Source organism: Blastomyces dermatitidis (assembly GCF_000003525.1).
Source record: "Blastomyces dermatitidis ER-3 genomic scaffold supercont1.6, whole genome shotgun sequence".
NCBI lineage: Eukaryota > Fungi > Ascomycota > Eurotiomycetes > Onygenales > Ajellomycetaceae > Blastomyces > Blastomyces dermatitidis.
Window position 1 is genome coordinate 4,635,600 of NW_025544779.1, and position 16,101 is coordinate 4,651,700.

The 16,101-nt window shown below is 32.5% G+C and overlaps 1 protein-coding gene across 1 annotated transcript; it reads right to left on the reverse strand.

The window, feature by feature from the left end:
* Window positions 1-684: 684 nt before the first annotated feature.
* BDCG_17311 (uncharacterized protein) lies at window positions 685-4,454 on the reverse strand (the record flags this gene model as incomplete). Its single annotated transcript, XM_045426454.1, has 9 exons — window positions 685-773; window positions 913-1,260; window positions 1,359-1,955; window positions 2,035-2,128; window positions 2,331-2,452; window positions 3,031-3,117; window positions 3,189-4,059; window positions 4,137-4,376; window positions 4,431-4,454. 9 exons carry the CDS (start codon window positions 4,452-4,454, stop codon window positions 685-687), a joined length of 2,472 nt encoding a protein of 823 aa, XP_045281686.1.
* Window positions 4,455-16,101: the final 11,647 nt, after the last annotated feature.

Consider the following 16,101-nt stretch of genomic DNA (forward strand, 5'->3'; position numbering starts at 1 on the left):
ACCTTGAATAGAAGGTTTACTGTCTCTGATCTGAGTAGAATATGTTTTAGTGATAGCAGAAGGGACTATAGGCGGGCAGGCACACAGGGAATAACAGACCTTTTTCAAGCACAAGCTACAATTAAAATCAGAAGTGAGGGAATATATGCTAACCACTATCCCATTTCTGTTTAGAATGAGGCATGTGAAAGTCCAAGTTGAAACGTTTCATCATACATTATTTATGTAGCGTGGGCGGCCAGGGTAAATGACAGACAAATGCATCTAGTTCTCCGCCCTTCGTAAATAGGAGGGAGCAATAGATACAAGATAGAAGTAGTGGGATTGGTTAATACAGGTTTAGAAATTCTGTCACACGAAAGTGTGAAAAAGAGGATGAAAAATCAGGAGTGAGCAATAAAGACGGCAACAGATCACTTCACCTAGAAAAAATGGGTGACATGAAGCACAAGAACAGTGGGAATGACAAGCCAAACGGAGACTTAATAGCCGAAGAAAATCGGCAACACCTTAGGAAATATCATAGTGTCAAGTGGATCTTGTTAAAACGGTGGTAGAGAAATCTCAGGGAGTTTAAAAATCAGTTCTCAAGGTCATGGCACTATCCACTGCAACTCCTATCGAAAACAGGTCAGAAAATCCAACCTAGTCCTGTTCCAAGGTGTATTCCGTACGCTCTGTCTCTTAACAGCAGCCTTCAGTGTACTCGGCATCGTAGTCGTGGAGAGCAATGCCCGCTAGGAGGCGCAGATCAAGGTGATCGATTTCGTAATCTAGGAATTGAAGCAAGTGACGAACAGGATGTCAGTAGATCATCAGTAACCTTTGATTTGTAAGAGTAAAGATAGTCAAAGAATACAATACCCTGACGTTGTGAGAGAGACATATACAATTGGGTGGGAATGGACTTACCAGGTAAATCCCTGTCACGTTTTGATTCTAGCGCTAGGGCGTTGGATTCAGCTTCCATAAAACGCTGTTTCAAGTCATCGAGTTTTCCCAGCACGTTTCCGATAACTTGGACGCCGTAGTAAACTGGATGGTTCCACATCCGAAGCAGGCGTTGCACGACCGCGAAATTGTCCTGACAGTGCATCGAATTAAACCAGGCCTGATGTTGTAGGAGATTCACGGAAATTTTCATTCTGTCGCCGTTGCGACGGGAGGCATATTCGCGATACCAGCCCACAAACATGCGGCTATCATATGTGATGATAGCTCCAGACAGGCGAGCACCCTCTTTCTCAAACGACAGAAGATCTACCTCGCGATTAGCGTATGAGTAAAAAAGGATAAAACCAAAGCTGTGAAAATTGGGAAACGGTTATTTTCAAACAAAACATTAATAACACACAAACCTTGTGGACAGCCATAAGTCAGGAGACGGATCGGAATGGCATGGTCCTCACGCCTTACTTGGGATACGAGACTTAGCTTTCGTTGGTAAGAGGCCCTGTCCCAGTTTCGTTTGTCCTTCTCGGTCCATTCGTAGGCGGTAAAGTAGACTTCAGGAATGCAGAATGGCATGAACGGTACAGAAGCAAGAATATAAGTGCATATACCCATCCCAAGTGCGCGTCCTACTTCGTTTAGAGCCAGGGCAAACTTAGCTGGCGCGGGGAGATAAGGCTCTCCATGTTCAGGGCGATTCCATGGCGGGAAAAAACGTCCGTTCTCATCAACACCCTGGCTGAGAGCAGCTTCCTCAGGTAGACCTGTCGGTTTTATGGCTTCAATTTGGTCAGCCATCATAATTGTTGACTTGCTTGTGATATAAGATGTCAGGATGTGCAAATATTGTGAAAAGGGCAGCTTTTTCTTTGAATAGTTCAGGGATGCATGTATAACACAGAAACAAAAATGAACAATAACTGAAGAAGAAGCAAACAAGTGAAGAGAAGAATAGCGGCTACTGTGTTCATGATGTGAGTCAAAAGACATTGGATTAGTCGGCACTGTAACATCACAACATTGAATATCAGTGTCTGGGTTTGTCAGAAAGCCATCTCAATCAAACCCTGCATGAAGACTTACATTTAAGACACCACAGCATATAAAGGGCATTACTATGGTCTATCCACTTGTCCATGGATGTATCAAGCCTGGAATGAGCCTCCCTCTTCCTCTCCTATAATCAGCCCTTTGCTAGTAATTGTGGTTTGCATTGAACCCGGGCTGGTAATGCCTCTTGAACATGTACGTAAAGGTTGTTTTGAGAGGTATAGTCGCTTTTCAAAAATCCACATTTAGAATAGGATAGAGGGAATTAGGGAGATTTCAGTAGCCATAATAAAGGGAGTAAGAAATACCAGGCTTAGGTAGGGAACTACCTGGGGATCAACCTTCTTGCGAGTATCTTGACAATGCCCGTAAAGAGATATATCCCTCGGAATGTAAACCCCCAAGGCTAATAACCGGCAGATTCCGGTGTCGAATGGCGGAGAGGGATGTCCTGAGGAGAACACTAGGGTATTCGGCTCTGCAACGACCACTGGGGGCCAATGCCTCCTTTTAGAGGAAGACACCCATATCTGGAAAGAGAAAAACAGGAAACAAAGAAAGAAAAAAAGATATCAGAGGATCGTATCGCTCCACTTAGGTATTGATAAGAAATCAATGTAAATAAGCTGAGACGAAATTAGCGGTTTAAAAATGATCAGGTCTTGTCTTCTGTCTCCAGAATTCATTAAGTGAAACAAAGGGACATACTGGGCGACGGTTCTGTTGTGTTTAAAATATTACCTGCACGCGATCCGCAAAGATAGATGAACAAGTGCGTGATTTATATTAGCATCGATGTACCTCTCAATAGGCATAATCAAAAACACGCACTTCGAACACGAGATTCGAAAGAAATGGAGAGCTTCGGAATAAATAACAACACAGCTGACGCTCCGAAATCAAATCCAATCAGTTCAGTTCAATAATAAACCTCCCGCCAATGATGTATTATCCACAGCTTGAAACCTGCTTCCATTGTATATATTGCATGAGGTTTATTTTATACTTTCCATGAAATATCCAAAATACCCTTTCCATAAAGAGCGGAGATCAGGAGATGGCCTCGTTTCGAGTCCATGGCCCCTGTAGTGCTACTTGGAAAATGCTCTCCATTACCTATCCAATGTGAAAGATAATTAGCGCTGAAGGAAACTTGTGATAATCAAAAATCTCAACAGGAAACTCACTTTGATACAAAGTTCTTGTGTAAAACTTTGGCTGTGGCGGCGCTGCTGGACATGGAGCTGGGTCAAGTCCCGTACCCCGTCGTACCTCAGCAACCCATGATGGCGCATTAAGCTTCTCAGGGCTATTGATCATTCGCATCAGTTTAATTAAGGATGGATGACCGCCGACTGTCACCCCACGAAGGAATCTCCCCTCCGTGTCGAACACGGTGGGGTCAGAAATGTCCAAGGAGTGGTCGAAATTGACATTATCAGGATGGAAACTCAGGGGAATGGTTTCACGGCTGCTAGATAACAAATTGGATTGGGGGTCTCGTTCATAAACGTAAACTGCATCGCTCCCTGAAGAAGCCACGATGACCTCTTTCCCAGTTGGCGTTACGATGATCCCGTTCGTAAACGCGATGTTACTGGCTACGATTACGCACTTGAGATCTTCAGGTGAGGAAAAGTCCACAAAGGCAACCCAGCTCCATGGCATCGAGAAGGATGTTTCGATTTTGTTCCAGAAAGGTCTGGTTCTCGCCATATAGCGATGGTCGTTCGTGACGTAGAATTGTGTGTAGGAGACAGGTGCGATAGAATTTGGCGATAGGATAGCCTGGTCGTTATCAGATATTGTTGTAACATACTTCGCTTGAGATAAGTCATAGTCGACGTCGAATACCGCCACGGTACTCCCAGTTCGCTGATGATTGGCAACAAACAGCCTTGTCTTGGATTTTGGGGAGCTGCGGAAGAAGTTAATCCCAAGAGGGTGGAAATCGATATTATCAGGAAAGCCTGTAAGTTCTAGTTCCTTGATGGTGCCTGCTGCCGCATAGTCGTAGACATATAGGCTCCCCCTCGGGTCCGGGTTCTTGAAGATTCCCTGCGCGAGTATTTTAGATGTCGAGCTTTGGAATAGCACGGTAAATGCCACTCTTTTCATCTCTGGGTAATATTCACCATGACAGTATTCCATTCTGATCTAGAGGGGTCAAAGCTTATTATCGCGAGGCCATGATCATGGTCGATGACGATATCCTCCGAGTATTTGATGGTATCCGCGAAGCGGATGTCAGCGGACCCCCCCTCAAACGGATGCCATGCTCGCGGCAGATTGTGGACAGTATCTATCTTAGTTACGAGGGGTCTATAGAATACCGTGGACAGCGTCCCTATAAAAATTGTCAAGGCGGCAGCCGTCTGATATGCAGTTAGTATATATAGGTGGGTTTAGCTTCCGCAACGAGTACGGACCTTGCCAATTGTAGAGAGCGCCATGATATGTTGTTCTATGTGATGCCTAGGAGATTAAGTCAAACTCGCCGAAAAAAACAATGTCAATTGATGAAAAAAAAAAAAAAAAAAGAAAAAAAAAAAAAAAAGAAAAAGTTCCAGAATCCACATGGAAGGAAACATTTTAAGCTGAAAATTTAGTTAACTTAGGCCTTCCGGAGACTAGATTTCAGCCGTTATTTGCAAGGCTGGCTAAGAATTTTCCCAGCCCAGAATTACACGTGCCTTCGCTAGCCCCACTAATGTAATCAACCACCTAACGCTCGTTTCCACCTAACGCTCACCTTTGTAAATCAATTACAATCAACTTTAAATGTTAATATCTTAATAAATATTCATTATTTTAATTTTTTAATTTGTAATCTATAAATATCAAGACTTATAGTATAATATAATTCAAAATTATTATAATATAGTTAAAATTGATTAAAATATAGATTCAATTAGAAAATAAAATACAGTAAAATAAAATATATAATATTTTATTATAAATTAAGAAATATGTATTATATATTATTGAAAATAATAATTCTTATATAATATATAATAATTTAATAAATATTAAATTATTTTATATAAGAATTCTATATTTTAATTTTTAAGAATTTTTTTATTTTTTTATTATAATTTTTTTTATAAATTACAAGTAAAATATTGAAAATTCTTGAAATTTTAAATTTTAAAAAATAATTTATTAAATATAAATATATTTAAATGATTTAATATAATAATTTATTTAAATTACAATTTTAAAGTATAAATAATACATAGTTATTACACAAATAGTATTTTAAAATGTAAAATTTTACATAAAAATTTAAATAAATTAATAATAAATAAGAACTTCAAGAAAAATTTTTATATTTTATTAAAAATATATATAATCTATAAGATATTTAATTTTTATATGAAAATAATTTATATTTATAAGTATATTTATAAATATACACTGTGTATTTTATTTTAAAATAGTATTTTAAAAAGCTTAATAAATTAATAATTATATGTTATTTTCTTATAAAAATTTAATATAATATAATATATATCTACAAATTATTATTCTGTTTTTTAGAATAGCTTTAAATAAATATTCATTGAGATATAAATATTTGAAGTTAATTGTAATTGATTTACAAAGGCGAGTGTTAGGTGAAAATAAGTATTAGATGATTGATTATATTACTTCTACAGTTAGTATACCTTATTACAATGTAATTATCATCACAATATAATTTTTTATTAAGAATGTAACTTTAATATCTTGATATATTAGAATCACTCTCTTTATCTATATAAAAAAAAATGTTACCTGCAACTCTGTCATCTAATATTCATTAATTCAATATTTATAATTTTTTTAATTTATATTATAAATTGCTTGAATCTCTGCAGCTTGACAAGTCTGTTTTATACAGTGTTAATAATTAACTCATTTTCAATTCTTTTAAATATTAGTCACTGTTCAAATTTCAATCTATTTATTTTGTAAGAGGTCTACGCTGAATAGATCAGTATAATATATAGATCTTATATAACAAATAGAAAAACATTAAAGAAGAAGAAGAAAGAGAAAGTATAAGAATCAGTGATCAAAGTAAATATTTATACATGTATGTAATAATAGATATAATGAAGCTTCAGAGCAGAAGAATCTATATGCATTTATAGCAGCTGAGAATTAATGATTGAGAATAACTGAGAATTGAAGTATATGCATTCAAGAATGAAGCAGTTGAAATCTGTGAAGTGTAATGAAATAGTCTATATAATTAATCAGACATAGTCTGTCATATTAACTCTCTTCTTTCAGAAGCAGTTCTCATCAGTCAAGAACTGCTGTTTCAGATAATTGTAAGAAATCCTGCTTCTCGCGGATTCTTTACCTCTATTCCCATCTCTCATATAATCAATAGGGCTAGCGGCCCTTGGCTACACACAACTATATAGACTGAAGTTCACAAATACTATTCATAACTCAGCTTGAATACTATTATATATTTGATCTCTACATTTTATCTTTCTATCATGAATACTTCTAGTAGTTAACAGTATATATCATATCAAGCTGCAAACACCTGAATAATCACCTGTGAGCACTTATTCTTATATTTCAAGCTCAGTCAGTCAGCAACTGCTTATTATAACTGAAAGAACTAGAAACTTATATACTTCAATCTCTGCAAATTCTACTGTAGACACTCAGAAGCAGTTATCTGAATTATGAATAACTTTTATAAAAGAAGTTTCAGAGAACTTATTAATTACTTATAGAATATTATTCTCTGTATCTGTAACAGAGAAACTCTTCAAACTTATAAATAAATCAATCTCAGTGAAGAATATTTTTGAGTGTCTTCTATGAAATCAAGCTATTTTTCTATAAGAAATGCTTACTATCTATAAACACTCTCAAACTGAGTCTCTAGACATAATCTTCAGAGATATCTATAAATTAAAAAGAAACTTTCTTAAACTGTGATCACTTAAGATTACTTATTAAATCACAATTTATAAAAGCTTTTGCAAGTTTGTATTTAAAATTGACTCACAAGTCTAACTGTGTAATATGAAAGATGAAGAAGCTGTTATTTATATAATAACAGATCTCTATTACACTGAAGTCAAGAACTGACTGAATTATTTAGAGAATAATTATAAGAGATTTCACTGATCTGTTCTTAAGATCTATTTAGAGAATAAGTTAAGAGACTTCACAAGCTGAACAGAGAATATCTGAGTTATAATCATTAATATTAGAAAAAGAGATGAGAAATCTGATAAAGACTACTCACAGTACTTCATGAAATTATGATATAAATTAAGATCTGTGAAAACAGAGCTCTGAAATAAGATCTGAATAATAATATTTATAAAGAAGTTGAATAAAAATATATAGAATAAACTCATTGAGTAAAACTCTAAGCTCTTAACTCTGAAGAAACTGATAACTCTTATTTATCACTTACAGATCACTATAAGAGTCATAGACTTATAGAGAGCAGATCACTAATCAGCTCTGTAAGAGTCAGAATAACAGAGAACAGATTTATCAGAAAAAGATGATAAGATATAGAGAGATTTATATCTGACTACTGAGTAAAAAGAGAGAGCTTCACAAGCTCTTATAAACAGAGTATATAATAGAGAGATTAAGAAAAAGAAACTCTGCTTTATCTGTTCTAAATCAGAACATCTTCACACAAACTATCTGAATAAATTAAAATAGAAATTTGAGAAGTTACAGACAGAGTCAGTAACAGTCTTCTTAAGAGTTTTAAAGCTGATATCTGAATCTATTACTTCTCTGATGAAAATACTTGCTTATGAGAAGAGATCACACTGCAGTACTACTGTCTCATAAGTATGAAAAGTATTAATAAACTCAGAATCTCAGATCACTGTAATGTCTCTAAAGCTTATGAAGTGAATAAGCTGAAAGATGAAAACTGAGAATCTGCTCTTATAATAAGCAGAGTGTAAGAACTCAGATCTGAGAGCTGAGAGACTTGTAAGAGTCATTTTTAAATTATAAGATCTCTCTGAAATCTAAAGAAGATTTACAGAAACTGTGATCATTACAGATATCACAGATAATATATACTTAAGACTTGCATGACTTCAAAGACATAATCTGCACATAGCTGTTCATAAGTCAGGTTTATACTTTTAATCAGTGTTAGCAGACTTACTTACAGAGATAGAATCAGTTAATACTGCAGAGATAATTAGAGAAGACAAGCTTATCTATATAATAACTTTGCAAGTGTCTGAGAATCTCATGATTATAAAAACTGAGCTTCAGATATCAGAGAAATACTGAGATCTCATAGAGATATTCAGCTCAGTAAAGACAGCTGAGCTTTCTTCTTATTATAAGAAGAATCTGATAATAGATTTAGTAGAAGAGTAGAAACTCTTCTGAGAATTAATCTATAAGCTCTCTTATTACAAGACAGAGGTCTTGTGAGTCTATATAAAGAAGAATCTGAAGAATGACTTTATCTGATCTTCACAGATCTCTGCAGAAGCCTCTGTGATATTCATAAAGAAGAAGAATAAAGATCTTAGATTGTATATAGACTATTATAATCTGAACTTCAAAATAATAAAGAGTTACTATTCTCTATCTCTGATTAAGAATGTAATCAACTGTCTTATAAAAGCTGTCATATTCACACAACTGAATGTGATTAGTATATATACACAGCTATGAATACAGTCTAAGAATGAATAAAAGACTGTCTTTAGAACTGCACTGAGATTATTTGAATATTTAGTGATATCTTTCAATCTGACTAATACTTTCATAACATTTCAGTCTTTCATTAATAAAACACTTTGTGTATATCTGAATGTCTTTGTAATAATATATCTGAATAATGTAATAATGTACTCTGTGAAGAAGAAAGAATACACTGAGTATATATAAAGTATATTGAAGACTCTAGATGAGACAGAACTGTATATTAAGCTTATAAAGTATAACTTCAGTACTCACTGAATTAATTTTCTAGAATATGTAATCACTGTAGATAGTATTCAGATAAAATCTTTACAGATTAAGACTATTTTATTATAACTGAAGTTAACTAGTATTTATAAGATTCAGATCTTTCTAAGCTTTGTGAATTTCTATAGATGATTTATCTTTGCATTTATAAGAATCTTCTTGACTCTTACAGACATACTGAAAAGTGAAAATAAGAAGAAGTTATTCTGTGAATAAAGAATGAAAAGATTGTTGAGAAGAAAGAACTGTAAGAACTTTCTTATTTTAGAAACTTACAGAGTCTTTATAAGATTGAAACAGATATTTATAGATATAGTAATACTGTTTCACTTTGATCTCTTACTCTTAAATTCTTAATCAGATTGAAGACAGATATCTTCTTCTTTATAATTTCAGAAATAGTCTTATAACTACAGTTAAATGAGAACTGAGTTTCAGTAGTCTTTTTCTCATAGAAGATGCAATCTATGAAGATCAACTATGACATTTATAATCAGAAGTTTCTCATAATAGTGAAATTCTTTCATCACTGATATCACTACTTTGAGAGCCTTGTAATAGTAATTACTGTTAGAACTGATTATAACAGCTTATAATAGTTCACTTCAATCAAGAAACTCTTACAGCAGCAGGTTTACTAAGCTCAGAGACTAAGTGAGTTCTGATTCAAGATAGAATATATTAAGGAAATTAAGAACTCAGTGAATGAACTCTCTCACAGATCAGACTATGTTAAGAAGATCAGAATGACAGATACAGAGAGACTAGAGAAGACAGAAAAGCTTCACAGAATGCTTGAACTGAGTGTTGTAAAGAGATTGACTGAAGAGTCTCTCAATTCTCTATAAGAGAAGAAAGAGAAGAGAGAGAAGAAGCCTGTATAACTACTCTCTATAATACTGAGAGTCAATACTCTGAAGATCTCTGTGAGAATTCTTGAAGAGAGTATCTATAATCTGAAGAGTTTGCAGACTTTGAGAAGCACTGTAGAAAATCTAATATAAGAAGAAACAGAGTATAAGTCTTTATAAGATCTTCTATTCAGATTGTCTGAACTGTAACTGAAGAATGAATATACTTAGTATATTCAGAAACTGCTCACAGCAGAGATTAACTCTGCAGAAATAAAGAATTGAAGAGACTTAAATAATCTCTTATAAAGAGAGAGCTGAATTTATATATCTATGAATAAGTTTCTATGTGTAGAACTTATTAAAAGATATCATAACTCTTCTCTAGTGAGTCATTTTATAGATACTAGAACTTATGAGTTACTTATAAGAAAATACTTCTGACTGAAGATGTAAGAACTTATGAAGAAGATAGTGAATTCTTATACTGTTTATCAGAATTCACAGATAGTGTAGTTCAGATTATATAAAGAACTTACTTCTCTACTCATCTCATAGAAACCTTGAAAACAGCTAGAAATGAATACTCTTGTAAGTCTCTCTGAAAGTAAGAATATATATAATACCTGCTTTGACAGTGTGCTGATAATAGTGAATTGCTTTATCAAGATAACACACTTTATACTCACTCATAAGAACTTGAAGTCAAAGAATTTGACTCATATCTTTGTCTGCAATATGATTCAGTTGTATGAGTTATCTGTGAACATTATCTCAGATAGAGAATCAATCTTCACAGAAGAGTTCTGATCTGATCTAATAACTATACTAAAGATCTTATAAGATCTAAGCATGACTTTTCATTAATAGACAGATGATCAGATAGAATGTCTGATAAGTATATTAAAATAGTATCTACAGTGCTTTGTCAATTACAATCAGAATAACTGAGTGCATTGATTATCACTTATGAAGTTCATATATAATAACTTAAAACATGTCAGTACAGATAAAACTCTCTTTGAAATACTCACTAAGACTTATTCACAGATGATCTTGATAAACCTGTGAGAGTATACTATAGAGTGTGATGATATCTATGAACAGGCTGAGAGAATTCAGAATATTCAGAAGAAAGCTCACAAATTCTTGAGAAAGACTCAAGAGTATTAGAAGAGATACTATGACTTTAAGCATATTATAAAGAGTTTCAAGAAAGATAATAGAGTCTGACTGAGTTTAGAAAACATTATTATACAGAGATCTAGTAAGAAGCTGAATCTCTTATAAATAGAGTCTTATAAGATTATAAAGAAAGTTAGCTTATAGTTTTACAGATTAAAACTGCTATCTGAGTTGTAGATATACAATATTTTTCATGTCTCTTTATTTTATAAATATAAGGAATTTTTAGAAGAGAACTCTGTGACTCATCACTCTATTTATAAAGTACTAGAGAGTGAAAGAGAATATCAGATTAAAGAAATTATTAACTCAGAGAAGTGAGATCATGAGCTCTGATTTAAGATTCAGTGATAAGAGTATTCTGATAAGATGAATGAGTTCACTTAAGAATTATTCAGACAGATAAGACATCTGCAGAAGCTGAGATATGACTTTTATATTATGAATTCTGATAAGTCAGAATAATGTAATCTTTACTAAGAATCTGATTATGATAAAGATATTAATACTGTTATTTATAAACTCTAGTCTATAAGATAATGAGTTTCTACTGAGATGAACAGTCTGCAGTATATATAAGAAAAGAAGAAATCATACTCTTATTAAAGCTAAAAAATAAGAAATAAAAATAGAGCTGTGAACACAATTTAGAGATTAATAAAGAAAAAAATAAAGAAAACTCAAACTTATATTTTTAATATCTGTGATACTTAATTCTCTTACAACTATTAATTTTTCTCTTCAAAGAAGCAGAGAGTATTATATCTGTAATACAGATAATTATTACATTTGATGTGAAGACTGTTAAAAATACACAGACTTCAGAGAAGTTAAATATCAGAGTGTATGCAGTTATAGCAGAGTCTTGAGAACTGATCATCTATGTATATAATCAGATACTTCTTATGAAGCTGTGTTCACTTTCTCAGTTATACTGAAGTATTCAGCCTGAAAATAATTGAGATGTGAAGAGAAGTCTCATCTGTTCAGATTAACTCTTATCATGAATTTATGACATTTACATTGCCTTGATTACCTGGATTTTACAGGTATCTGAGAACTCATCTCTCATTGATAATGAGATTGCAGAAATGCGCTGCGGTGTGAGAATTATTAATAGAAAATCTAGACATATTTGCATATACCTGATCAGAGATTGTACAGATAGAGAGAAAGTGATTATAGATCTGCAGAGCTGCAGAAGACACTGACAATATCAGAAGCTTTATAAGAATTGTCAGTAAGAATCTGTAAGAAATTACTTATAAGAAGACTTACAGTAAAGAAAGAAACTGTACTGCTTGAAGTCAGAGACTGATCTGAGAGAGATATGAGATTAATCACTGATCTGAAGATCAGATGTGATGATAAAGCTGAGAAGAATAAAGATGTGATTATGAGCAGCAGTGTTCCTGCTTTATCAGTCAGTAAAAAGTAATTAGAGAAGTTATAGAAACACTCATGAGAAGCTCAGCAGTGATCAGACATTGTTTACAAAGATATTAAAATTGAAAAAATTTTTATTCTTAAGAAGTTCTTGAATTAATATATGAATATTGTCAGAAACACACTCTCTCTATCATCTGAGTGAAAACACTTCACAGATGAATGAGAATACTCACAGTTTATAAGAATAAAAGCTGTTACAGAAAAAGAAAAAAGAAGATGAGATTTCACAGATAGATCTGAAATATTTATACTACTCTAGAGAGATTTGCTTGTACTATGAGTGATTCTGCAGAACAGTCAGATCACTCTAGTAAATAAGAGTGATTGTGAATCACAGATCTGAATCTTTCTATATAATTACAAAGAATAATTGCAGACTGCAGATATCTTAATTCTATAATTTTATAGAGTTGATGAAAGAATGAAAAATTCCTTATAATTCTACAGTGTCAAAGAATAATGATTCATAAGAATGAGTAAAAGATTAACTTATAAATACTTCTCTTTGATAAGAGTAATCTCACAGAGAGTGATTTATCTGTGAGATGAATCTGTATGATGATCACACAAGAATCTTGTGAAAATAATTGAGAGTTAACTGAAATTCTTCTATATAAAAGATATGAGATGAATCTGTATGATAGTCAGAGAAGAATCTATAGATTATAAAGAATCTTACAGAATAAGAAACTAAGTAACAGACTTTTTTCTCTTCACAGTAATAAGAGATTTTTTCTCACTGAGATTTTTTATAGATGTGAAGGATTTTTAGTGAGTATCACTGCAGTACTGAGCTGATTCTATGAAGTCACTCAGTGAAAGGCTTCATGAATGAAGTCTTAGAGAGAAGAGAGTATGTAAGAAATTCTGCTTCTTATGAATTCTTTATCTCTATTTTCATCTCTCATGTAATCAATAGAGCTAGTGGCCCTTGACTACACATAACTATATAGACTGAAGTTCATAAATACTATTCATAACTCAGCTTAAATGCTATTATACATTTGATCTCTACATTTTATCTTTCTACTGTGAATACTTCTAGTAGTTAACAGTACATATCACGCTAAGCTGCAAACACCCGAATAATCACCTGTGAGCACTTATTCTTGCAATAATATAAAACTTGAAGTTCAGATCAGTTGATTATAGCTGACTTATTTCACAAGATATTATCAGTCACAGCTGTGTAATCTTTTATCAAGAATATCTTCAATCTCTCACTTAAGCTTATTATCTTCTTCTATAATTTCTGACAGCTGTCAGTCAGAAGTCAGTTGAGAAGAGAATAAGTTAATAACAGTGTGATAAAGCAAGCTTGTGTAAAAGACATTATAAATCTCTGATAATATGTTAAGATAGTAGTTGTAACTATCTAGAACTTCTATCACTTTGTACTTAATATAACAGTAATTCAGTGTATGAGATGAATATGTAGTCTGTATATTCTTAAGATTTAATCACACTAAGTCTTCTATCTTATACTGCTTGACAGAATTTCAGTGAATATTGATTTGATTTTCTTAGTCTTGTTTCACAGTTGTCATGAAGACTTCTGCTCAGTCACAGACATTTCAGAGCTTTATTACTATATTATCAGCAATCTGAATTGAACTGCAGAAGTTTGATGTGAAATAAGTGATTTCTAGAAAATTCAATACTTTCATGTGATAACTGTGTGTAAGAAAGAATAAGCTTACACCTGTTAAAATAGTATTTCAGCTGTTGATAGCAATCTCTGCATGTAGAAGAAGATTGTATCAATTATCTTATAAGTAAATACAGAACTTATGAAGATAATTCTTTACAGTCTGAATTATCTATTCTGATACATCATCAGTCTTGAGATGATTATTATTATTATTATTATTCTTCAATTATAGATGTATGCAGTCAGAGACTATGACATCTATCTGAGAACCTTTAGTTCTCAGAGTTTTTCCTATATCTATAGAGTTAACTATTATACACTTATCAATTTCAGATATGCAAAATCAGAAAATTTCAGCCCAGAATACAAAAACTGTTTATAAATTACAGTATTTCAACACCTTCTGATACTTTGAAACCATTTGAAAATATCATGACAAAGGAAAAGAGAACATAGTCTCAAAGATAGACATATTAAATAGATAGATAGAAAAGAACAGAAAGAAACAAGTACAGTAAAGAGAGACTATAACAAAATAAAATTATTAACAGATAGTGTATAGCTGTTTTAACAGACTATATCTAATCAATTTCCGCCTCTTCATATTCAGATACTTCTGAATTCAGCTATTTTCTTGTAGCTGCTTGAGTTTCTGATAGAAAGTCTATTAAGTATTTAATTCCTATCTCAGTTGAGAATAAGAACCTTATATTTAATTGATTTAAATCATACTTCTTCTTTAATCTGACTCTGAGACTATTGTATAATGCACAATGTATTATAATATGCTCAGGATTTTCATTCATATTGCAGAATGAGCACTCTGTTGAATCAAATCTATCATCAAATCTTTGTATATAGAATTTGAAATAACCATGTCCTAGTTTTAGCTGAATTATGAATGAGAATATTTTCTTTTTACATTTAATTGAACAAGATTTTCACTTTGATTTTGTCTCAAATCTTGAATAATGTATGCTCTTCTTTTGTTTCTATCAGCTTTCATTTCACTTGTTTAAACAAGATTCTTTTATCTTTCTCTTTATGAAAGACCAGGACACTGTTTTTTGAATAGATCTGCTTAATTCTGAACCCTTTTTTGCAGCTGAATCAGCCAATTCATTGCCATGAATATTCATATAAGCAGGAACTCAATGCAGATGAATTATCAGTTTTGATGTTCTTCTCTTTTGAATTTTCAAAACAGAGTTTAAAATCAGTTCAAGATTCATTTGATCATTATGAATCTGACTATTTCTAAGTCTTTTTAAAGCAGCTTGACTATCAGAGAATATTCATTCCTCTTTCAAACTATTTCCTGTCTTGAGATGATATACAGTTGATAAACAGTATATAATCTTGAGAACTTAATAGATTCTTGTTCAGAGAGTGCTTTTATATTAATAGTCTTAGTCTGATATAATAGATCTTGATAATTCATGTATCTGATAGAATGAACTCTGTAAGAAGACTTTAATGACTTATTCAGCATTCATCTTATTATAAGATTTTAATATTACATCTTTACTTAGTCAGTTAACAATGATCAGAATGTTCTTACAACTCTTACTCTTAGATAGATTAATAGTGAAGTTAATTACTACATCTTATCAGATTCTATCAGAGATATCAAGTGATTTCAGTAGATCTCTTCTACAGTTCTTTTATAAGATAATAGAAGAACAGTGATTACAGTTTTGAATAAAGTATCTGATACTGTTTAATATCTTAAATCAGTAGAACTCTCAAGAGATTATTCTATACAGTTGTTCACAGCCTGAATAATCAGTTATATATAAATCATGCATCTCTTGTATTATCTGAGTGCATAAGAGTTTAAAGTGAGAGACTCAGTGTTGTTCATGAAATTGTAGAGTATTATTATCATTGATTGAATATTCTGAGATATCAGTTCTTATATATAGTGCTGAGAAAAATCAGAGTGCTTCTTGATATACTGCTTCAATGAGTGTTTAAAGAAGTTCA